Source organism: Arachis stenosperma, chromosome 4 (assembly GCF_014773155.1).
Source record: "Arachis stenosperma cultivar V10309 chromosome 4, arast.V10309.gnm1.PFL2, whole genome shotgun sequence".
NCBI lineage: Eukaryota > Viridiplantae > Streptophyta > Magnoliopsida > Fabales > Fabaceae > Arachis > Arachis stenosperma.
In genome coordinates, this window is record NC_080380.1 from 126,646,322 (window position 1) to 126,671,132 (window position 24,811).

At 38.5% G+C, this 24,811-nt stretch overlaps 1 protein-coding gene across 1 annotated transcript; it reads left to right on the forward strand.

Moving 5' to 3' along the window:
- Positions 1 to 23,885: 23,885 nt before the first annotated feature.
- LOC130975460 (uncharacterized) lies at positions 23,886 to 24,353 on the forward strand. Its single transcript, XM_057900257.1, has one exon. It carries the CDS (start codon positions 23,886 to 23,888, stop codon positions 24,351 to 24,353), a length of 468 nt encoding a protein of 155 aa, XP_057756240.1.
- The last annotated feature ends 458 nt before the right edge of the window (positions 24,354 to 24,811 follow it).

Here is a 24,811-nt window from a genome sequence, read left to right on the forward strand (position 1 = left end):
TCTGTGGTTGGACCACTGGTTTGGCATTGTCCTCCAACAGGATCTTGTGCATGCATCTAGCTGGACTAATGCCCTTAAGATCACTTATGGACCACCCAAGAGCTGTCTTGTGTGTCCTTAGCACTTGAATCAGTGCTTCCTCTTCCTGTGGATTTAAAGCAGAGCTTATAATCACTGGAAAAGTGTCACCCTCTCCCAGAAATGCGTACTTCAGGGATGGTGGTAGAGGTTTGAGTTCAGGTTTAGGAGGTTTATCCTCCTCCTGAGGAATTTTTGAAAATTCCTTTGCTTCCTCTAGTTCTTCTTGATCAGGTTGAGCATCTTTGAAGATGTCCTCAAGTTCTGATTCTAGGCTTTCAGCCATATTGATCTCTTCTACCAGAGAGTCAATAATGTCAGCGCCCATGCAGTCATTTGGAGTGTCTGGGTGCTGCATAGCTTTTACAGCATTCAACTTGAACTCATCCTCATTGACTCTCAGGGTTACTTCCCCTTTGTGTACATCAATGAGAGTTCGCCCAGTTGCTAGGAAAGGTCTTCCTAGAATGAGAGTTGCATCCTTGTGCTCCTCCATTTCCAGCACCACAAAGTCAGTTGGAAAGGCAAATGGCCCAACCTTGACAATCATGTCCTCTATTATGCCTGATGGGTGTTTAATGGAGCCATCAGCAAGTTGGAGGCATATCCTGGTTGGTTTGACTTCTCCAGTCAACCCAAGCTTTCTGATAGTGGATGCAGGTATTAGATTGATGCTTGCTCCAAGATCACATAGGGCAGTCTTGGTGCAAGTGCCCTCTAATGTGCATGGTATCATAAAGCTTCCAGGGACTTGAAGCTTTTTTGGTAAGCTTTTCAGAATGACTGCACTGCATTCTTCAGTGAGAAACACTTTTTCAGTTTCTCTCCAATCCTTCTTATGACTTAAGATCTCTTTCATGAACTTAGCATAAGAAGGTATTTGCTCAAGTGCCTCTGCAAATGGAATCTTTATTTCAAGAGTCCTTAGATAGTCTGCAAAGAGGGCAAATTGCTTATCCTGTTCCGCTTTGCGGAGTTTCTGAGGATAAGGCATCTTGGCTTGATATTCTTCAACCTTAGATGCTGCAGGTTTATTCCTTACAGAAGTGGTTGAAGAAGCCTTGTTAGAGGGGTTACTGTCAGCACTCTCAGGTGTCTGATCTCCCTTTGGCGTCTGAACGCCAGGAATGGGTGAAGTTTGGGCGTTAAACGCCAGCTTTCCTTCCCTTTCTGGCGTTTGAACGCCAATAACATTCCTCTCTGGGCTCTTACTATCCTCAGAGGGATTTTGAACAGTGGTTTGGTTATCCTCTATCAATTGTTCCTTGTTTGGCTTTCTGCTCTTTTGAGCAGAGGTATTCAGTGTCTTCCCACTCCTTAGTTGAACTGCTTGACATTCCTCTGTTATCTGTTTAGATATTTGCTGTTTTGCTTGATTCAACTGCAGTTCTATGTTCTTGTTAGCAACCTTAGTATCATGGAGCATTTCTTTAAATTCTGCTAACTGTTCTGTCATCAGGAGCAATTGTTGATTAAGCTCATTCATCTGTTCTTGAGGATTAGGATCAGTGACTAATGCCATGACTTCCTCTTTTGGAACGAACTCATTGCTAGAATATAAGTATTGGTTTCTAGCAACAGTGTCTATAAGCTCTTGAGCTTCTTCAATTGTCTTCCTCATGTGTATAGATCCACCAGCTGAGTGGTCTAAAGACATCTGAGCTTTTTCTGTGAGCCCATAGTAGAAGATGTCTAACTGTACCCACTCTGAAAACATTTCAGAGGGGCATTTTCTAAGCATACCTCTATGCCTCTCCCAGGCGTTATAAAGAGATTCATTATCCTCTTGTTTAAAGCCTTGGATGTCTAGCCTTAGCTGTGTCATCCTCTTTGGAGGGTAAAAATGATTCAAGAATTTGTCTGACAACTGTTTCCATGTCTTTATGCTTGCTGTAGGTTGGTTATTCAACCACCTTTTAGCTTGATCTTTTACAGCAAATGGAAACAGTAATAGTCTGTAGACATCCTGATCTACCTCTTTATCATGTACTGTGTCAGCAATTTGTAAGAACTGTGCCAGAAACTCAGTAGGTTCTTCCTGTGGAAGACCGGAATACTGGCAATTTTGCTGCACTATGATAATGAGTTGAGGATTTAGCTCAAAGCTGCTTGCTTTGATGGGAGGTGTACAGATGCTACTCCCATATGCAGCTGTAATGGGGTTAGCATATGACCCCAGAGTCCTTTTGGACTGATCAATCTCTCTTAGGTCCATAATGGACAAAAGGGAAATGATAATGATTGCAAATAGATAAATTTTGTTGTTTGTTTTTTTTTTTTTGAATAAACGAAAAAAAAATTTAAAATAAAACAAAAAAAAATTAAAATAAAAATTCGAAAATAAAAAAAAATAAGATTAAAGCAAATTGAGAACTGAATCAATTAGTTAATTAGAAAGATTTTGAAAATAGCAATTAGAAAGATATGATTGAAAAGTTTTTATGAAAAAGATTTGATTTTTGAAAAGAGGAAAGAGAAAAACCACAAAAAGACACCAAACTTAAAATTTTTAGAAAATCAAACACTAATTTTCGAAAATTTTAAAGGAAAAACACAAAGAGGACACCAAACTTAGAATTTTTATGAATCAAAAAGGGACTAAGAACATGCAAAATCGAAAATTTTAAAAGAAAAACAAAAGCATGCAATTGACACCAAACTTAGAATATGAAACTAGACTCAACTAAAAGACTCTAAACCAACAAAAATAAAACAGTCCTAATCTAAGCAACAAGATAAGCCGTCAGTTGTCCAAACTCGAACAATCCCCGGCAACGGCGCCAAAAACTTGGTGCACGAAATTGCAATAACACTTTTGCAATCCCGCACAACTAACCAGCAAGTGCACTGGATCGTCCAAGTAATACCTTGCGTGAGCAAGGGTCGATCCCACGGAGATTGTCGACTTGAAGCAAGCTATGGTTATCTTGTAAATCTTAGTCAGGATATCAGAAATTATCAAGATTGATTGTGAAAAGCAAAAGAACATGAAATAGGTACTTGTTTAGCAGTAATGGAGAATAGGTTGAGGCTTTGGAGATACTCCATCTTCCGAATCTCTGCTTTCCTACTGTCTTCTTCATCAAACACGCAAGGCTCCTTCCATGACAAGCTGTATGTAGGGTTTCACCGTTGTCAGTGGCTACCTCCCATCCTCTCAGTGAAAATGTTTCTATGCTCTGTCACAGCATGGCTAATCAGCTGTCGGTTCTCGGTCAGGCCGGAATAGAATCCATCGATCCTTTTGCGTCTGTCACTAACGCCCCGCCTGCTAGGAGTTTGAAGCATGTCACAGTCATTCAGTCATTGAATCCTACTCAGAATACCACAGACAAGGTTTAGACCTTCCGGATTCTCTTGAATGCCGCCATCAGTTCTAGCTTATACCACGAAGATTCTGGTTAAGGAATCCAAGAGATATCTACTCAATCTAAGGTAGAACGGAGGTAGTTGTCAGGCACACGTTCATAGTTGAGAATATGATGAGTGTCACGGATCATCACATTCATCCGGGTTAAGAACAAGTGATATCTTAGAATGGAAACAAGTATGATTGAATAAGAAACAGTAGTAATTGCATTAATCCATCAAGACACAGCAGAGCTCCTCACCCCCAACCATGGGGTTTAGAGACTCATGCCGTGGAAAGTACACAAAGAAACGTGTAAAGTGTCATGAGGTACAGATACAATGTCAAAAGGTCCTATTAATAGTAAACTAGTATCCTAAGGTTTACAGAAATGAGTAAATGACAGAAAAATCCACTTCCGGGCCCACTTGGTGTGTGCTTGGGCTGAACAATGAAGCATTTTCGTGTAGAGACCTTTTCTGGAGTTAAACGCCAGCTTTTATGCCAGTTTGGGCGTTTAACTCCAAGTTTTATGCCAGTTCCGGCGTTTAACGCTGGAATTCCTGAGGGTGACTTTGAACGCCGGTTTGGGCCATCAAATCTTGGGCAAAGTATGGACTATTATATATTGCTGGAAATCCCAGGATGTCTACTTTCCAATGCCGTTGAGAGCGCGCCAATTGGACTTCTGTAGCTCCAGAAAATCCACTTCGGGTGCAGGGAGGTCAGAATCCAACAGCATCTGCAGTCCTTTTCAGTCTCTGAATCAGATTTTTGCTCAGAACCTTCAATTTCAGTCAGAAAATACCTGAAATCACAGAAAAACACACAAACTCATAGTAAAGTCCAGAAAAGTGAATATTAACTAAAAACTACTAAAAATATACTAAAAACTAACTAAAAGATACTAAAAACATACTAAAAACAATGCCAAAAAGTGTACAAATTATCCGCTCATCAGGCCACGGCCAAGACTCATAAAGTAGCTGTGTTCAAGAATCATCATACTTAACTAGGAGAATCAATAACACTATCTGGATTCTGAGTTCCTATAGAAGCCAATCATTCTGAATTTCAAAGGATAGAGTAAGATGCCAAAACTGTTCAGAGGCAAAAAGCTAAAAGCCCCGCTCATCTAATTAATACTGATCTTCATAGATGTTTTTGGATTCATTGCATATTCTCTTCTTTTTATCTTATTTGATTTTCAGTTGCTTGGGGACAAGCAACAATTTAAGTTTGGTGTTGTGATGAGCGGATAATTTGTACGCTTTTTGGCATTATTTTTAGTATGTTTTAGTTAGTTTTTATTATATTTTTATTAGTTTTTAGTTAAAATTCAATTTTCTGGACTTTACTATGAGTTTGTGTATTTTTCTGTGATTTCAGGTATTTTCTGGCTGAAATTGAGGGACCTGAGCAAAAATCTGATTCAGAGACTGAAAAGGATTGCAGATGCTGTTGGATTCTGACCTCCCTACACTCGAAGTAGATTTTCTGGAGCTACAGAAGCCCAATTGGCGCGCTCTCAATGACGTTGGAAAGTAGACATGCTGGGATTTCCAGCAATGTATAATAGTCCATACTTTGCCCAAGATTTGATGGCCCAAACCGGCGTTCCAAATCAGCTCAAGAATGCCCGGCGTTAAACGCCGAAACTGGCACAAGAATGGGAGTTAAACACCCAAACTGGCACAAAAGCTGGCGTTTAACTCCAAGAGGAGTCTCTACACGAAAATGCTTCAATGCTCAGCCCAAGCACACACCATGTGGGACCGGAAGTGGATTTTTATGTCATTTACTCATCTTTGTAAACCCTAGGCTACTAGTTCTCTATAAGTAGGACCTTTTGCTATTGTATTTTTATCTCTGGATCTTAGATCATCTTTAGATCTTTGAATCTTTGGATCCTTGATCATTTTGAGTCTTTTGATCATGTATTGGGAGGCTGGCCTCACGGCCATGCCTAGACCTTGTTCTTATGTATTTTCAACGGTGGAGTTTCTACACACCATAGATTAAGGTGTGGAGCTCTGCTGTACCTCGAGTATTAATGCAATTACTATTGTTCTTCTATTCAATTCAGCTTGTTCTTATTCCAAGATATTCATTCGCACTCAAGAACTTGATGAATGTGATGATTATGTGACGCTCATCATCATTCTCACTTATGAACGCGTGCCTGACAACCACTCCCGTTCTACAAGCAAACAAGGCTTGAATGTTTATCTCTTGGATTCTTTAATCAGAATCTTCGTGGTATAAGCTAGAATTGATGGCGGCATTCAAGAGAATCCGGAAGGTCTAAACCTTGTCTGTGGTATTCTGAGTAGGATTCAATGATTGAATGACTGTGACGAGCTTCAAACTCCTGAAGGCTGGGCGTTAGTGACAGACGCAAAAGAATCAATGGATTCTATTCCAACCTGATTGAGAACCGACAGATGATTAGCCGTGCCGTGACAGGGTGCGTTGAATATTTTCACTGAGAGGACGGGATTGTAGCCACTGACAACGGTGATGCCCAACATACAGCTTGCCATGGAAAGGAGTAAGAAGGATTGGATGAAGACAGTAGGAAAGCAGAGAGACGGAAGGGACAAAGCATCTCCATACGCTTATCTGAAATTCTCACCAATGAATTACATAAGTATCTCTATCTTTATCTTTATGTTTTATTCATATATCATCCATAACCATTTGAGTCTGCCTGACTAAGATTTACAAGGTGACCATAGCTTGCTTCATACCAACAATCTCCGTGGGATCGACCCTTACTCGCGTAAGGTTTATTACTTGGACGACCCAGTGCACTTGCTGGTTAGTTGTGCGAAGTTGTGTTTATACCATGGTATTGAGCACCAAGTTTTTGGATTCATTACCGGGGATTATTTGAGTTGTGAAAAGTAGTGATCACAATTTCGTGCACTAGTATGGTACCAACATAAGCACCTACTCCGCTGCCTTAGCACGGGGATCCTGATGATGACGACGATGATTATTGAGATCTGTAGGGTTTAGAAATTTAATTTTTTTGTCTACTTTATTGTATTCTACTTCTGTGATATTTTATTATCTTCAGAACATTTATTTTTAATAAAATAATTTGTTGATTTCTGATAATTTTAGATTTTTGCTAATAATTTCATTAACAAGTTTTAATTTGACTACTAATTGTGGCTTAACTATGCCAAAAAAAATACCATGGGATTTATCGACGAAAAAATCTTACGGTAACTTGGCACCTAAACACATGATATGGCACCAAAGTTACTATCGGAATAATCCAACGGTAATCAATAACTCAGTCTCTACAAATTCATTGAATAAAATGACAGAAAATCCACTGGTACTTAGCGTCGGAGTAAAATTATCCGCCGGTAAACATTTCTGGCACCATTTATACCGTCAATTCTAGCACGATGGTAAATCTGACGGTAAAATGATTACTGGCAGATTTATTTGATGAATCCGATAGTAAATCTGATGGTACTCAACATTTTTCTTATAGTTCTCATAATTAACCAATTTAATTCCTCTGTCTTTTTTTTCTTAATTTCGATCACATATCACTCACTTTCTATTCCTTTCAAGTTTTATCATTCAGTCAATCTTCTAGTCAATCTCTTAAAAACTACAACACTTCACTATAATTCCGAACGAATAATCACAATCACAAACAATCAATCACACACATTTCAATTACACAAGTTCCAACAAACAAATAATCCCAAGCAATATACAAACAAATACAATATGATGCATGCCTATTCTACTGGCTGTGAGTTCACGTCTCGGTTACGTTGCCAGAGTTTGACACATCTGGTAGCTAACCTAGATATGGTCTTTCTATTATGTATCCCTGGTGCACGAAATTGTGATCAATACTTTTCAAAACATAAACAATCCCTAGTAATGGCTCCAAAGACTTGGTGCTCAATACCATGGCATAAACACAACTTCGCACAACTAACCAGCAAGTGCACTGGGTCGTCCAAGTAATACCTTACGTGAGTAAGGGTCGATCCCACGGAGATTGTTGCTATGAAGCAAGCTATGGTCACCTTGTAAATCTCAGTCAGGCAGACTCAAATGGGTATAGTGATAAACGAATAAAGCATAAAGATAAAGATAGAGATACTTATGTATATCATTGGTGAGAGCTTCAGATAAGCATATGAAGGTGCTTTCCCTTCCGTCTCTCTGCTTTCCTACAGTCTTCATCCAATCCTTCTTACTCCTTTCCATGGCAAGCTCGTGTAGGGTTTCACCGTTGTCAATGGCTACCTCCCATCCTCTCAGTGAAAGCGATTGCATATGCTCTGTCACAGCATAGCGGAATTCAGCTGTCGGTTCTCGGTCAGGCCGGAATAAAATCCATTGATTCTTTTGCGTCTGTCACTAACGCCCCGCCTGCTAGGAGTTTGAAGCACGTCACAGTCATTCAATCATTGAATCCTACTCAGAATACCACAGACAAGGTTAGACCTTCCGGATTCTCTTGAATGCCGCCATCAATTCCTGCCTATACCACGAAGATTCCGGTTAAAGAATCCAAGAGATATTCACTAGAGCCTCGTATGCTTGTAGAACAAGAGTGGTTGTCAGTCACTTTGTTCATAGGTGAGAATGATGATGAGTGTCAATCATCACCTTCATCAAGTTGAAGAACAAGTGATATCTTGGACAAAGAACAAGCGGAATTGAATAGAAGAACAATAGTAATTGCATTAATACTCGAGGTACAGCAGAGCTCCACACCTTAATCTATGGTGTGTAGAAACTCCACCGTTGAAAATACATAAGAACAAGGTTTAGGCATGGCCGAATGGCCAGCCTCCCCAAATGATCTAAGATAGCATAAAATTAGAAGATAGCTACCAAGATCTGTACAAATACAATAGTAAAAGGTCCTACTTATAGAAAACTAGTAGCCTAGGGTGTACAGAGATGAGTAAATGACATAAAATCCACTTCCGGGCCCACTTGGTGTGTGCTTGGGCTGAGCAAATGAAGCTTTTTCGTGTAGAGACTCCTCTTGGAGTTAAACGCCAGCTTTTATGCCAGTTTGGGCGTTTAACTCCCATTTAGGTGCCAGTTCCGGCGTTTAACGCTGGAATTTCTTGAGGTGACTTTGAACGCCGGTTTGGGCCATCAAATCTTGGGCAAAGTATGGACTATCATATATTGCTGGAAAGCCCAGGATGTCTACTTTCCAACGCCGTTGAGAGCACGCCAATTGGGCTTCTGTAGCTCCAGAAAATCCACTTCGAGTGCAGGGAGGTCAGAATCCAACAGCATCTGCAGTCCTTTTCAGTCTCTGAATCAGATTTTTGCTCAGAACCTTCAATTTCAGTCAGAAAATACCTGAAATCATAGAAAAACACACAAACTCATAGTAAAGTCCAGAAAAGTGAATTTTAACTAAAAACTAATAAAAATAAACTAAAAACTAACTAGATCAAACTAAAAACATACTAAAAACAATGCCAAAAAGTGTATAAATTATCCGCTCATCACAACACCAAACTTAAATTGTTGCTTGTCCCCAAGCAACTAAAGATCAAATAAGATAAAAAGAAGAGAATATGCAATGAATTCCAAAAACATCTATGAAGATCAGTATTAATTAGATGAGCGGGGCTTTTAACTTTTTGCCTCTGAATAGTTTTGGCATCTCACTCTATCCTTTGGAACTCAGAATGATTGGCTTCTTTAGGAACTCAGAATCCAGATAGTGTTATTGATTCTCCTAGTTAAGTATGATGATTCTTGAACACAGCTACTTATTGAGTCTTGGCTGTGGCCCAAAGCACTCTGTCTTCCAGTATTACCACCGGATACATACATGCCACAGACACATAATTGGGTGAACCTTTTCAGATTGTGACTCAGCTTTGCTAGAGTCCCCAACTAGAGGTGTCCAGGGTTCTTAAGCACACTCTTATTGCCTTGGATCACAACTTTATTTCTTTCTTTTCTTTCTCTTTTTTTTTTCGTTTTTTTTTTCGCTTGCTTTCTCCTTCTCTCTTTTTTTTTCTCTTTTTTTTGTATTCACTGCTTTTTCTTGCTTCAAGAATCATTTTTATGATTTTTCAGATCCTCAGTAACATGTTTCCTTTTTCATCATTCTTTCAAGAGCCAACATTCATGAATCACAAATTCAAAAGACATATGCACTGTTCAAGCATACATTCAGAAGACAAAAGTGTTGCCACCACATCAAAATAATTAAACTGTTATAAGATTCAAAATTCATGCAATTCTTTTTCTTTTTCAATTAAGCACATTTTTTATTTAAGAAAGGTGATGGATTCATAGGACATTCATAACTTTAAGGCATAGACACTAAGACACTAATGATCATAAGACACAAACATGGATAAACATAAGCACTAAAATTCGAAAAACAGAAGAATCAAGAACAAGGAAATCAAGGAACGGGTCCACCTTAGTGATGGCGGCTCTTCCTTCCTCTTGAAGGTCCTATGGAGTGCTTGAGCTCCTCAATGTCTCTTCCTTGCCTTTGTTGCTCCTCTCTCATGATTCTTTGATCTTCTCTTATTTCATGGAGGAGAATGGAGTGTTCTTGGTGCTCCACCCTTAGTTGTCCCATGTTGGAACTCAATTCTCCTAGGGAGGTGTTTAGTTGCTCCCAATAGTATTGTGGAGGAAGGTGCATCCCTTGAGGCATCTCAGGGATCTCATGATGAGAGGGGTCTCTTGTGTGCTCCATCCTTTTCTTGGTAATGGGCTTGTCCTCATCAATGGGGATGTCTCCCTCTATGTCAACTCCAACTGAATAACAGAGGTGACAAATGAGATGAGGAAAGGCTAACCTTGCTAAGGTAGAGGACTTATCCGCCACCTTGTAGAGTTCTTGGGCTATGACCTCATGAACTTTCACTTCTTCTCCAATCATGATGCTATGAATCATGATGGCCCGGTCTAGAGTAACTTCGGACCGGTTGCTAGTGGGAATGATTGAGCGTTGGATGAACTCCAACCATCCTCTAGCCATGGGCTTGAGGTCCTGCCTTCTCAATTGAACCGGCTTGCCTCTTGAATCTCTCTTCCATTGTGCGCCCTCTTCACATATGACTGTGAGGACTTGGTCCAACCTTTGATCAAAGTTGACCCTTCTTGTGTAAAGATGTTCATCTCCTTGCATCATAGGCAAGTTGAACGCCACCCTCACACTTTCCGGACTAAAATCCAAGTATTTCCCCCGAACCATTGTGAGATAATTCTTTGGATCCGGGTTCATACTTTGATCATGGTTCTTGGTGATCCATGCATTGGCATAGAACTCTTGAACCATCAAGATTCCGACTTGTTGAATGGGGTTGGTAAGCACTTCCCAACCTCTTCTTCGGATCTCATGGCGGATCTCCGGATATTCACCCTTTTTGAGTGAAAAGGGGACCTCGGGGATCACCTTCTTCAAGGCCACAACTTCATAGAAGTGGTCTTGATGCACCCTTGAGATGAATCTATCCATCTCCCATGACTCGGAGGTGGAAGCTTTTGCTTTCCCTTTCCTCTTTCTAGAGGTTTCTCCGGCCTTGGATGCCATAATGGTTATGGAAAAACGAAAAAGCAACGCTTTTACCACACCAAACTTAAAATGTTTGCTCGTCCTCGAGCAAAAGAAGAAAGAAGGGGGTAGAAGAAGAAGAAATGAGGAAGAGGGAGATGGTGGTGTATTCGGCCAAAGAGGGGGAGAAGTGTTGTTTAGGTTGTGTGAAAATAAAGGGGTGAAGAAGGGTTTATATAGGAGAGAGGGGAGATGAGGTTCGGCCATTATGGGTGGGTTTGGGAGGGAAAGTGGTTTGAATTTGAAGGGTGAGGTTGGTGGGGTTTTATGAAGGATGGATGTGAGTGGTGAAGAGAAAGATGGGATTTGATAGGTGAGGGGTTTTGGGGAAGAGGTAATGAGGTGATTGGTGAATGGGGGAAGAAGAGAGAGAGTGGTGGTGGGGTAGGTGGGGATCCTGTGGGGTCCACAGATCCTGTGGTGTCAAGGAAAAGTCATCCCTGCACCAAATGTTGCTCAAAATCACGTTTTGAGCCATTTCTGGCGTTAAACGCCGGGCTGGTGCCCATTCCTGGCGTTTAACGCCAGGTTCTTGCCCTTTTCTGGCGTTTAACGCCAGTCTGGTGCCCCTTTCTGGCGTTAAACGCCCAGAATGGTGCCAGACTGGGCGTTAAACGCCCAATTGCTAGGCTTACTGGCGTTTGAACGCCAGCAGCATCTTCCTCCAGGGTGTGCTGTTTTTCTTCCTGTTTTTCATTCTGTTTTTGCTTTTTCAATGGATTTTGTGACTTCTTATGATCATCAACCTACAAAAAACATAAAATAACAAAGAAAAATATATAAAATATAATCATTGGGTTGCCTCCCAACAAGCGCTTCTTTAATGTCAGTAGCTTGACAGAGGGCTCTCATGGAGCCTCACAGATACTCAGAGCAATGTTGGAACCTCCCAACACCAAACTTAGAGTTTGAATGTGGGGGTTCAACACCAAACTTAGAGTTTGGTTGTGGCCTCCCAACACCAAACTTAGAGTTTGACTGTGGGGGCTCTTCTTGACTCTGATTTGAGAGAAGCTCTTCATGCTTCATCTCTATGGTGACAGAGGGATATCCTTGAGCTTTAAACACATAGGATTTTTCATTCACTTGAATGATCAGTTCACCTCCATCAACATCAATCACAGCCTTTGCTGTGGCTAGGAAAGGTCTGCCAAGGATGATGGATTCATCCATGCACTTCCCAGTCTCTAGGACTATGAAATCAGTAGGAATGTACTGGTCTTCAACCTTTACCAAAACATTCTCTACAAGTCCATGAGCTTGTTTTCTTGAGTTGTCTGCCATCTCTAATGAGATTCTTGCAGCTTGTACCTCAAAGATCCCTAGCTTCTCCATTACAGAGAGAGGCATGAGGTTTACACTTGACCCCAAGTCACACAGAGCCTTCTTGAAGGTCATGGTGCCTATGGTACAAGGTATTGAAAACTTCCCAGGATCTTGTCTCTTTTGAGGTAATTTCTGCCTAGACAAGTCATCCAGTTCTTTGGTGAGCAAAGGAGGTTCATTCTCCCAAGTCTCAGTTCCAAATAACTTGTCATTTAACTTCATGATTGCTCCAAGGTATTTAGCAACTTGCTCTTCAGTGACATACTCATCCTCCTCAGAGGAAGAATACTCATCAGAGCTCATGAAAGGCAGAAGTAGGTCCAATGGAATCTCTATGGTCTCATTTTGAGCCTCAGATTCCCATGGTTCCTCATTGGAGAACTCAGTGGAGGTCAGTGTACGCCCATTGAGGTCTTCCTCAGTGGCGTCCACTTCATCTCCTTCCTCTCCAAATTCGGCCATGGTTATGGCTTTGCACTCTCCTTTTGGATTTTCTTCTGTATTGCTTGGAAGAGTACTTGGAGGGAGTTCAGTAATTTTCTTACTCAGCTGTCCCACTTGTGCCTCCAAATTCCTAATGGAGGACCTTGTTTCAGTCATGAAACTTTGAGTGGTTTTAATTAGCTCAGAGACCATGGTTGCTAAGTCAGAGGGGTTCTGCTTAGGATTCTCTGTCTGTTGCTGAGAAGATGATGGAAAAGGTTTGCCATTGCTAAACCTGTTTCTTCCACCATTATTGTTGTTGAAACCTTGTTGAGGTCTCTCTTGATTCTTCCATGAGAAATTTGGGTGATTTCTCCATGAAGAATTATAGGTGTTACCATAGGGTTCTCCTAGGTAATTCACCTCTTCCATTGAAGGGTTCTCAGGATCATAAGCTTCTTCCTCAGATGAAGCTTCCTTAGTACTGCCAGGTGCATTTTGCATTCCAGACAGACTTTGAGAAATCAAATTGACTTGTTGAGTCAATATCTTGTTCTGAGCCAAAATGGCGTTCAGAGTGTCAATCTCAAGAACTCCTTTCTTCTGACTAGTCCCATTGTTCACAGGATTCCTTTCAGAAGTGTACATGAATTGGTTATTTGCAACTATTTCAATTAGTTCTTGAGCCTCTGTAGGCGTCTTCTTCAGATGAAGAGATCCTCCAGCAGAGCTATCCAAAGACATTTTGGATAGTTCAGAGAGACCATCATAGAAAATTCCTATGATGCTCCATTCAGAAAGCATGTCAGATGGACATTTTCTGATCAATTGTTTGTATCTTTCCCAAGCTTCATAGAGGGATTCTCCATCCTTCCGTCTGAAGGTTTGGACTTCCACTCTAAGCTTACTCCATCTTTGTGGTGGAAAGAACTTTGCCAAGAAGGCATTGACTAGCTTTTCCCAAGAGTCCAGGCTTTCTTTAGGTTGAGAGTCCAACCATATTCTAGCTCTGTCTCTTACAGCAAAAGGGAATAGCATCAGTCTATAGACCTCAGGGTCTACCCCATTAGTCTTGACTGTGTCACAGATTTGCAAGAATTCAGCTAAGAACTGATGAGGATCTTCCATTGGAAGTCTATGGAACTTGCAATTCTGTTGCATTAGAGAAACTAATTGAGGTTTAAGCTCAAATTTGTTTGCTCCAATGGCAGGGATAGAGATGCTTCTCCCATAGAAGTCGGGAGTGGGTGCAGTAAAGTCACCCAGCACCTTCCGTGCATTGTTTGCATTATTGTTGTTTTCGGCTGCCATGTCTTCTTCTTCTTTGAAGAATTCGGTCAGGTCCTCTAAAGAGAGTTGTGCTTTGGCTTCTCTTAGCTTTCTCTTCAAGGTCCTTTCGGGTTCAGGGTCAGCTTCAACAAGAATGCCTTTGTCTCTGCTCCTGCTCATATGAAAGAGAAGAGAACAAGAAAATGTGGAATCCTCTATGTCACAGTATAGAGATTCCTTGAGGTGTCAGAGGAAAAGAGAAATAGAAAGAAGAAGGAGAAGAAGAATTCGAACTTTAATTAGATAAGGTTCGAATTGTGCATTGAGAAGGAGTGGTACTCCATAAATAGAAGGATGTGAGAAGGAGGGAAGTAATTTTTCGAAAATTAATTAGAATATTTTGAAAACATTTTTTAAAAACACTAATTGATTTTCGAAAATAAAAGTGAGAAAGAAATCAAGTAATTTTTGAAAAAGATTTTGAAATTAGAAGTTAAAAAGATTTGATTGAAAACTTATTTTGAAAAAGATGTGATTAAAAAGATATGATTGGTTTTAGAAAATGTGATTGAAAAGATATGATTTGAAAACAATTTTAAAAAGATATGATTTGAAAACAATTTAAAAAAAAAAGATATGATTTTAAAAATTGATGACTTGCCTAACAAGAAAAGATATGATTCAAACATTGAACCTTTCTCAACAGAAAAGGCAACATACTTGAAATGTTCAATCAAATCATTAATTGTTAGTAAGTATCTTTGAAAAAGGAAAGAAATTGATTTTGAAAACATTTGATTGAAAAGATATGATTTGAAAAAGATTTGATTTTGAAAAACTTTGAAAACTTGAAAAAAAATTGATTTGAAAAACAAAATCTTCCCCCTTTGCCATCTTGGCGTTAAACGCCCAGAATGGTATCCATTCTGGCGTTTAACGCCCAAAATGCACCCTTTTTGGGCGTTAAACGCCCAACCAGGTACCCTGGCTGGCGTTTAAACGCCAGTCTGTCTTCTTCACTGGGCATTTTCGAATGCTCAGCTTTTTCTGTATAATTCCTCTGCAGTATGTTCTGAATCTTCAATTCTTTGTATTATTGACTTGAAAAGACACAAATTAAAAATATTTTTGGATTTTTAACAATCAAAATGCAACAAGAATCAAATAACAATGCATGCAAGACACCAAACTTAGCAGTTTGTATACTATTGACACTATATGAGACACATAAACACTCAAGTCAAAAGAATTCAAAGATCAGAGTAAGAAATCATCAAGAATTACTTGAAGATCCTTAAGACACATGAATGAATGTATGCAATTGACACCAAACTTAAGATGAGACACTAGACTTAAGCAAGAAACATCAAATATTTTTGGTTTTTATGATTTTGTGACTTTTTTTTTTGTGATTTTCGAAAATTAAGTGGAAAAAGATATCAAAATTCTTAATGAGAATTCCAGGAATCAGTGCAATACTAGTCTAAGACTTCGGTCCAGGAATTAGACATGGCTTCACAGCCAGCCAAGCTTTCAAAGAAAGCTTCGGTCCAAAACACTAGACATGGCCAAAGGCCAGCCAAGCCTTAGCAGATCACTGCTCCAAAAGCAAGATTGATAAAAAATCAACAAGCTTCTGTGATGATAAGTTGAAACCTCGGTCCAATGAGATTAGACATGGCTTCTCAGCCAGCCAGATTTCAACAAATCATCATGAAACTCTAGAATTCATCTTCAAGAATTTCGAAAAAATAAATGCCTAATCTAAGCAACAAGATGAACCTTCAGTTGTCCATACACAAACAATCCCCGGCAACGGCGCCAAAAACTTGGTGCACGAAATTATGATCAATACTTTTCAAAACATAAACAATCCCTAGTAATGGCTCCAAAGACTTGGTGCTCAATACCATGGCATAAACACAACTTCGCACAACTAACCAGCAAGTGCACTGGGTCGTCCAAGTAATACCTTACGTGAGTAAGGGTCGATCCCACGGAGATTGTTGCTATGAAGCAAGCTATGGTCACCTTGTAAATCTCAGTCAGGCAGACTCAAATGGGTATAGTGATAAACGAATAAAGCATAAAGATAAAGATAGAGATACTTATGTATATCATTGGTGAGAGCTTCAGATAAGCATATGAAGGTGCTTTCCCTTCCGTCTCTCTGCTTTCCTACAGTCTTCATCCAATCCTTCTTACTCCTTTCCATGGCAAGCTCGTGTAGGGTTTCACCGTTGTCAATGGCTACCTCCCATCCTCTCAGTGAAAGCGATTGCATATGCTCTGTCACAGCATAGCGGAATTCAGCTGTCGGTTCTCGGTCAGGCCGGAATAAAATCCATTGATTCTTTTGCGTCTGTCACTAACGCCCCGCCTGCTAGGAGTTTGAAGCACGTCACAGTCATTCAATCATTGAATCCTACTCAGAATACCACAGACAAGGTTAGACCTTCCGGATTCTCTTGAATGCCGCCATCAATTCCTGCCTATACCACGAAGATTCCGGTTAAAGAATCCAAGAGATATTCACTAGAGCCTCGTATGCTTGTAGAACAAGAGTGGTTGTCAGTCACTTTGTTCATAGGTGAGAATGATGATGAGTGTCAATCATCACCTTCATCAAGTTGAAGAACAAGTGATATCTTGGACAAAGAACAAGCGGAATTGAATAGAAGAACAATAGTAATTGCATTAATACTCGAGGTACAGCAGAGCTCCACACCTTAATCTATGGTGTGTAGAAACTCCACCGTTGAAAATACATAAGAACAAGGTTTAGGCATGGCCGAATGGCCAGCCTCCCCAAATGATCTAAGATAGCATAAAATTAGAAGATAGCTACCAAGATCTGTACAAATACAATAGTAAAAGGTCCTACTTATAGAAAACTAGTAGCCTAGGGTGTACAGAGATGAGTAAATGACATAAAATCCACTTCCGGGCCCACTTGGTGTGTGCTTGGGCTGAGCAAATGAAGCTTTTTCGTGTAGAGACTCCTCTTGGAGTTAAACGCCAGCTTTTATGCCAGTTTGGGCGTTTAACTCCCATTTAGGTGCCAGTTCCGGCGTTTAACGCTGGAATTTCTTGAGGTGACTTTGAACGCCGGTTTGGACCATCAAATCTTGGGCAAAGTATGGACTATCATATATTGCTGGAAATCCCAGGATGTCTACTTTCCAACGCCGTTGAGAGCGCGCCAATTGGGCTTCTGTAGCTCCAGAAAATCTACTTCGAGTGCAGGGAGGTCAGAATCCAACAGCATCTGCAGTCCTTTTCAGTCTCTGAATCAGATTTTTGCTCAGAACCTTCAATTTCAGTCAGAAAATACCTGAAATCACAGAAAAACACACAAACTCATAGTAAAGTCCAGAAAAGTGAATTTTAACTAAAAACTAATAAAAATAAACTAAAAACTAACTAGATCAAACTAAAAACATACTAAAAACAATGCCAAAAAGTGTATAAATTATCCGCTCATCAATCCCCAGGAAGAATATAATCGAAGAAGTGTGTCCTACCACCTTCTCCTGGAGGTATTACTAGCAGGAATAAATCGAGGAAGAGTGTCCTACCTCCTTCCCCTGTGAGGTCGTGCTATATAAAACGAAGGAAAGTTCCTTTCCACCTTGCAACCAGAGAGAGAATGTGGGGGAATAAAATCAAGAGAGAGTATCCTACTACTTTTTCCACATCCACACCACAACACCAAGCAGGTGGGACAAAACCACCATCCTTGTCTGGTGCCAGTGCCTCAATAACAACGCAAGCGGGACAAAACCCTTGTCCTTGCCACTCAATAGTCACATTTCAACCATAATCATAATCACGATCAAACATAATCATAATCATAATCATAATCAAACACAGTCACAGTTGTAATCAATTTCATAAGTCTTAATTCCATATATCCCCAACTGTTACTAAAACATTTAACCTCATTATCAATCCGTGAGCAGGACAAAGCCACCATCCTCACCTTGGGCGGGACAAAACCACTATCCCCACATAATAACAATGCACTGAAAAAGCGAGACAATACCACCATCCTTGCTAGGCGAATAATCAATATCAATCAAATATCCATTCAAGTTCTTCACCCATATACACAAAAATCATAAATTCAACCGAATTCAAGTCTAATTCATACTCATCTATTTCATCTTTAGCTTCCTCTAGCTCTTTCTCAATAACTAATCAAATATCAAGTTTGTCTCATTCATTATAAAATTTTCCAACCAAAATCAATAAAAGCTCAAATGGGCATTCCCCAAAATTCCATTCTCAACAAATTAAACAAATTACCATCACCATTCTTATCCAATGATCTAATTAATAATCAACCACACTCTATTATCCTTAACCAATTTTTATAGAAATTTCAGCAGAACCTCCCCTAAAACTAAGATATTTTCACCCTTCAAGGATTCCATCTAAAACAAACATCTCACAAATCCTTCTCAACCTTTCAAAACACCTAACAATTCTCAACATAAATATTATTGACTTTTATCTTTAATTGTCTTTAAGTTATTAAATTTTCAAACATTAGGATAGTAAACAAGTTGTTCAAATCCTAATCCACCCACCAAAAGGCTTCAAGCATTGTTACTAATTAATCTTATTACTTAAAAATTTGAAATTATTTAACCAGTTTTATTTATTCAATCACATTTATAAAAAATAGTCCAATTTAATCCACAAGACTCACACTTTCACTAAAAATATATTTTCTCACATTGATATCGAGGGTAACTCAATCCTACGACACATCTCAAAATTCTTAACAAACTATAATAGAACCTCAGCAGCCAGGGTTCCGAAATAAGAATACTTACTGTAATTAAGGAGGAACAACAGAATGGAGCAGTAGCAGCAGCTCTTATAGTGTTTCTGGCAATCACAATGCCGTTTCCAATGGCCAGAGGTATGATGCAGCTGAACAAGGGACCACATAGAATATAGCTTGCATAGGGGATTTTCAACCGAACCAGAACCAAAATGGCAGAAGAGAAGCTTGCAGCGGCAGCGTTGACTGCATCAGCGACGGGAATGGAAACAGCAATGACGACTAGACGCACATCGGTGACAAGAACTCCTCCTCTTCCTCACATTCTGCTCGTTCTCTTTTTGGGCTCCTTGATGACATTCTCAATCGACGGCGATGGTGACAACAACACCTCCCGCAACAAGTCCTAGCAGCGGCGGTAATAAATTATCAGCGACGGAGGCATGATGGCAGTAAACGGTTCCTCCTCCTTTGCGTTTCTCTCTCTCCATGAGCTTCTCTCTTTGTGCAATTTTGTCCCTCTTAATGCCTCCCTCTCTTCTGTTCGTGCTCATCCTCTCCCTTCTTTCCCTTTCTTCTCTTCTTCTTTGTCTCTTTTTTATCTATGTGGTGTGCATTTGTTTTAGTTTTAGGGTTAGGATTTGAGTAGTGTAAGAATTTTAATAAAATTAAAGGGTAAAGTAATAATTTAAAATCAAATTTAATTCAATATAATTATCTTTAAGAACAATATTTATTTATCAACTTACAAATTATTTTTAAATAAATATTCTAATTTAAATTAGAGACAATAAATTAATTTTCTATTAGTTTATAAAATTAAACTAAATTTTAATTATTCAAATTAAATTAACAAATCTTCATTATTTTTCAATAGCTAAAACTTTAGATTATAAATAAGAAAATACCTAATTATCATGGAATTTATGAGTCCAAAATAATTTTGAACTCAAAGTATCATCAATTTAACTTAAATATTAGTAGTGAAATAATTTTTTGGATATAAAATCCTAAACAAATATAATAAATCATAATTAACTCATTATTTTAATTTTTCATATGCTCGAGGTCTTACAAGTTGCAATGGGCGCGAGTAGTGAATATTGGTTAGAGAAAAAGAAAATCGATGTCGCACATCTACATGTGTTGCTTAACTGTGATCAGGTTGCACCCTACCTGATGTGAGTTTTCAAATCTTCATAATTATTGCATTTAGTAACATACTATATTAGTCATTTAATCAAAACTTCTGTACACTGAAAGTTTCTTATTCATCCTATTATATCATAGGTTATTCTAGGAAACAAATCCTGATACATTACTAAACATTTTTTTACATTGATTTAGAGAATACGTTAGAGTGCATCTAACTGACACAACAGATTGAAAATGAGTTGCACTTAGTTGGGGCCCAATGAATAAAGGCACAAGTTACCTGATATACAATGTTAATGAATATCAATTCCATTCTTTACAATGGTCAGTTGGAAGAAAAATAGATAACACCGAAATCTAGATTCAGGCGGTGGCCATTCTGATTGGTATGGTATATTGCACAATATAATTCAATTAGAGTATTTTTGTCACACTACGTATAAGGTGTGCGTGTTGAAATATGAATGGTATGATCCAAGTTTACGCCAAGGAGCATGGAAGCACAATGACTACAATATCACTAAAGTAAATATAACTAGAAAATATAGGTACTACAATCCTTTTATTCTACCTCAAAATGCATGACAGGTATATTATTTGCCTTATCCGAGGTCATGCAAGTCTAGTTGGGTGGTTGTTGTTAAGACTAATCCAAGAGGTCGCATCGAGTTTGATGGGACAGAGGGTCAAGAACCTTTCCAAATTAATGACCCAACTCCTTCGAAAATGGTGGTTGATATTGGTGATTCGATCACCCTTAGGTCGGCTGTTATGGATGATGATATTATTGAGCTTAAAGTAGATGACGACACACTACCACTGGACGACGACGATCTTCAGGAAGAAGATGGGTTGATGGAGATGAAGAAGAAGACGGGTTCGATAATCGGGAAATTACCTTGGAAGAGGAAGATGATGAACGAGAGAAAGAAGATGATGAATCTGAATAAGGTTAATATCAATATAATTCTATCTCATGTATTTCTTTATCAAACTTTCAATGTGTTTTGATTTTGCATATTTGATATTTTATATCATATATAAATCACCATTTTCAGATAAAATACTAATTTATTTTTTACTAATTGAGAGTTGACTATCAATTATTAACTATCGGGATCCATTATAAATTAAAAAAAATAAAAAAAATTAACTCTACTATCGGATTTACTGACAGAATTTTCTGATGGTAGTATTCATCCAGGTTAAATTTAAAAAATAAAAAAATGTCGTCAGGGTCAGATTTACCAATGATATAGTGGCGCGAAGTCTCAACTAACGGCACCGATATTGCAGTCAGATTTTTTTCAATGGTAACATGCATCCGATTTCATCCCTGAACCATCATATTTCGTCACTAATTCCGCTGCAAGTTACCGTCAGAACAGAAAATTCGACGATAACCAGTTACCGATGAGATTTATACTGTCAGATTATTTTTGTTATTCTGCCGGTAAATCCGATAGTAATTAGTGTTTTTCTTGTAGTGTCCTTGCGTCACGTTGATCACTCTAAAGCTGCCGTTTTTATCGCTCCCGCCACTGCTGCCATCGCTATTACTGCCACTGCTGCCACCGCTATTGCCACCACTGCTACCACCGCTCTCCCTGTTGCTTCGTGTGTCGTCGAAGCTGCCTCCTTCTTCCCTCCAAGTATGTTGTCCTCATTTTTTTCCTATTATTTTTTCAATTTATTTAAAAAAACCTAAAATGCATCCCCTGCCGGTTGGTTACCGCCGCCGCCATTTCGGCGTCCGTGTTGCCACCACGCTAGAAAAGTCCTCTGCGCTGTTGCTGACTGCAGGTAACTCACTAATTAGTTTTGGGTAGTTAAACTCTAAACACTAATTCATCTAATTTTAATTTGTTATGTATTAAAAATTTGCAATTAGGATATTTTTGTGTTAGAGATTTAACTATTTTTTAGATTTAGTTCATGTATTAGTTTAGATTTAAGGTTTATTAATTCTGTTTTGTTTAGAATTTTTTTTAATTCTATTTTGATGATTCTGTGTTTAAAATTTTGTTTATGATTCTGATTTTGAATTTTTTTTTTGATGATTTTGTGCTTATTATTCTCATTTTTAATTCTATTTTTGTGATTTTGTTTCAAATTCTATAATAATTATGCAGTTTGAAATCAGTTCAAGTGAGAATATTGGCGACACAGAAGTTAAGAAGCAATATGACTTGGTGTTGCTCATTCGAATGAATATGCAAGTGTAAGATCTCCAACTGCATTGTTCTGATTTCTGTTATGGTGTTGTTTGAGTTAATTATTTTCTAAGTTAATTAGTTGATTGTTGTTAATTATCTGAGTTAATCTTAATTTGTTTATTTTTTGATTTAATTAATTATTGACTTATTGTTTATTTTTGTTAATTTTTTAAGTTTATTATTATCTAAGTTAATTATTTTTTGAGTTAATTAGTTAATTATTTTTTGAACTAATTAGTTGATTATTGTTAATTGTCTGAGTTAATCTTAACTTATTTATTTTCTTAGTTGATTATTGATTTATTATTTATTGTTGTTAATTTTTTAAGTTTATTATTATATGAGTTAATTCGGGTTGTATTTTCTGATTTATTAGTTTAAAATTATTAAATTTTTAGATATTTAAAATTATATGTTAATTTTTAAACAAATTTAAAAAAAATAAAATTTAAGTTTACCGTCGGTTAAATTTCTGGGGAAAAAATCCACCAGCAAAAATTTTCTGACGATAATTAGCAGCAGACAAAAAAATTCGTCGGTAAATAATTGCTGGTGAGATTTATACCATTGGATTTATTCTTAGGGTAAACATATTAAATTATCGGATGATTTTTTTTGGTAACTGCCAGTAAATCTGACGGTATCCGACGAATTTTTTGTAGTGTTGGTATTCTTTCCAAACTATATGTAATAAATATTTTAAGAAAGAGAAGCAAAAATATATATTAGAAAGATAAGCGATAACAAAACTAATAAGGTATGCATATAATAATAATAATAATAATAATAATAATAATAATAATAATAATAATAATAATAATAATAATAATAATAATAATAATATATTTTTATGTGAATAATCTTACATAATTATTTTTAACTACATTTAATTATAAATTTAACGTATTTTGTATAATTTTATAAATTTATTTGAATTATATTATTTTATTAATTTTATTTTTTTATAGAGCAGAAATGTAAAGAGAGATAGAGAATGAGAGAGAAAAGCGAGAGAGGATAAGGAAGAAGAAGGAGAGAGAGAGTTTGTTAATTTTGGAGGGAAAGAGTTTATTTTAACTGTAATGAAAAATATCTCGTGATACATTTTGATTTATTAAATTAGTAATATAAATTATAAATTATATATAGTAACGGTAATTATACAATTTGAAAAAACCCTTGCAGAGAAAGACTACGTACTCCGTACTCAGGGAAAGTGAGAGAAGGAGAGAGCGGGAGAGAGCGTTTGAGGGTGAAATACGGTGAGGAAGATGCCATGCTATCGAAAGAGATAAGGGGGAGAGCGTGGGAGGGTTTGCATCAAGTGTGAAGGAGGGATCAAGTAAGGGCAACCTTAGTTCTAGGGTGACTTCCAAAATTTCTTTCCGTGACAAGGTTATTGGTTCTACGGTAGCCTCAGGGATAAACCGAGTTGAAGCTCTAGATGAGGATATGGTCACCGGAAAACAAGGAGATCCTATGCCTCCGAGAGTTTGCTTCTCCGAAGAGGCTAGAAACATCCTTTCTGAACCATACAAGGAGGCCATTGTGATTAAAGTTCTTGGAAAAAATCTTAGTTACACGGCCATGTTTCACAAACTGAAAGCGATATGAAGGATCACCGGTGGATATGAAATCTTGGATGTGGGTTTTGGGTACTTCCTCGTTAAATTTGATCACATGGACGATCAAGAGCAGGTTTTACTAGGGGGGCCATGGATGATCTTCAGTCACTATATTGCCGTCAAGCCATGGACACCGAATTTTAAACCTTGTGAGGACACTTTTGGGGAGACTATGGTTTGGATTAGAATTGCTGGTTTGAGCATATGGTACTATCAGGATAAAGCCATTATGAGAATTGCTTCTGCTTCGGCGGAGCGGGGGAAATTTGCTCGGACTTACGTGCAAATTAATCTTGGTTTTTTGCTGGTCCAGAGTGTGATTATCGATGAGTTTAAATACAAGGTGGAGTATGAATGCTTACACCTTATTTGTGATAAGTGCAATTATTTCGGGTATCCAGCAACTGACTGCAGAATGACCCCAATAGAGTCAGAAAAGGTGGATCGAAAGGAAACATCAGTGACCGAGACGACGACCCGGGTGGTGCAGCCACAAGAAGCCTCAAAGGAAAAAATTTTTTGAATTTGGATGCAATCCCTAAGATTCAAAAATTGGGGAGGAATTGGGTGATACGTTGCATGGGAAGGAAGTGGGGTCCCAGCATTTGGGAAATGAGGCTGGTTGGACCAAAATCAGCGGTAAAAGGAGAGAAAAATTGAGCCAATCAAACAAGAGCCGGTGCACTCAAATCAGAAATTGGATCAGAACCGTGACTTTGGGCTACGTATGAGAGGAGACGAATCAAGGGTGAAGACCGGGTTGGTTGGCGGATCTCAAGCACGCATGGCGTCTTCCAAACAGCAAGGGGTGAAGGAAAAAGCTGTCTTCGTTACGGTGTCGACTTTTACTGGCATTATAAAAGACGGACACAAGAGCTTGCGCCCTTCTTCTTTGCAGAATTCGCCGTCAACTTCGAACTGCCTTGGTGACACCAGCAAGCAGCAAATCAGCGAATTGGAAGGGTTGTCAGTGGAGGGTCA

Bases quoted from the DNA above. Each gene is read 5' to 3' on its own strand.
- LOC130975460 (XM_057900257.1), top strand. From the start codon at position 23,886: ATGGACGATCAAGAGCAGGTTTTACTAGGGGGGCCATGGATGATCTTC.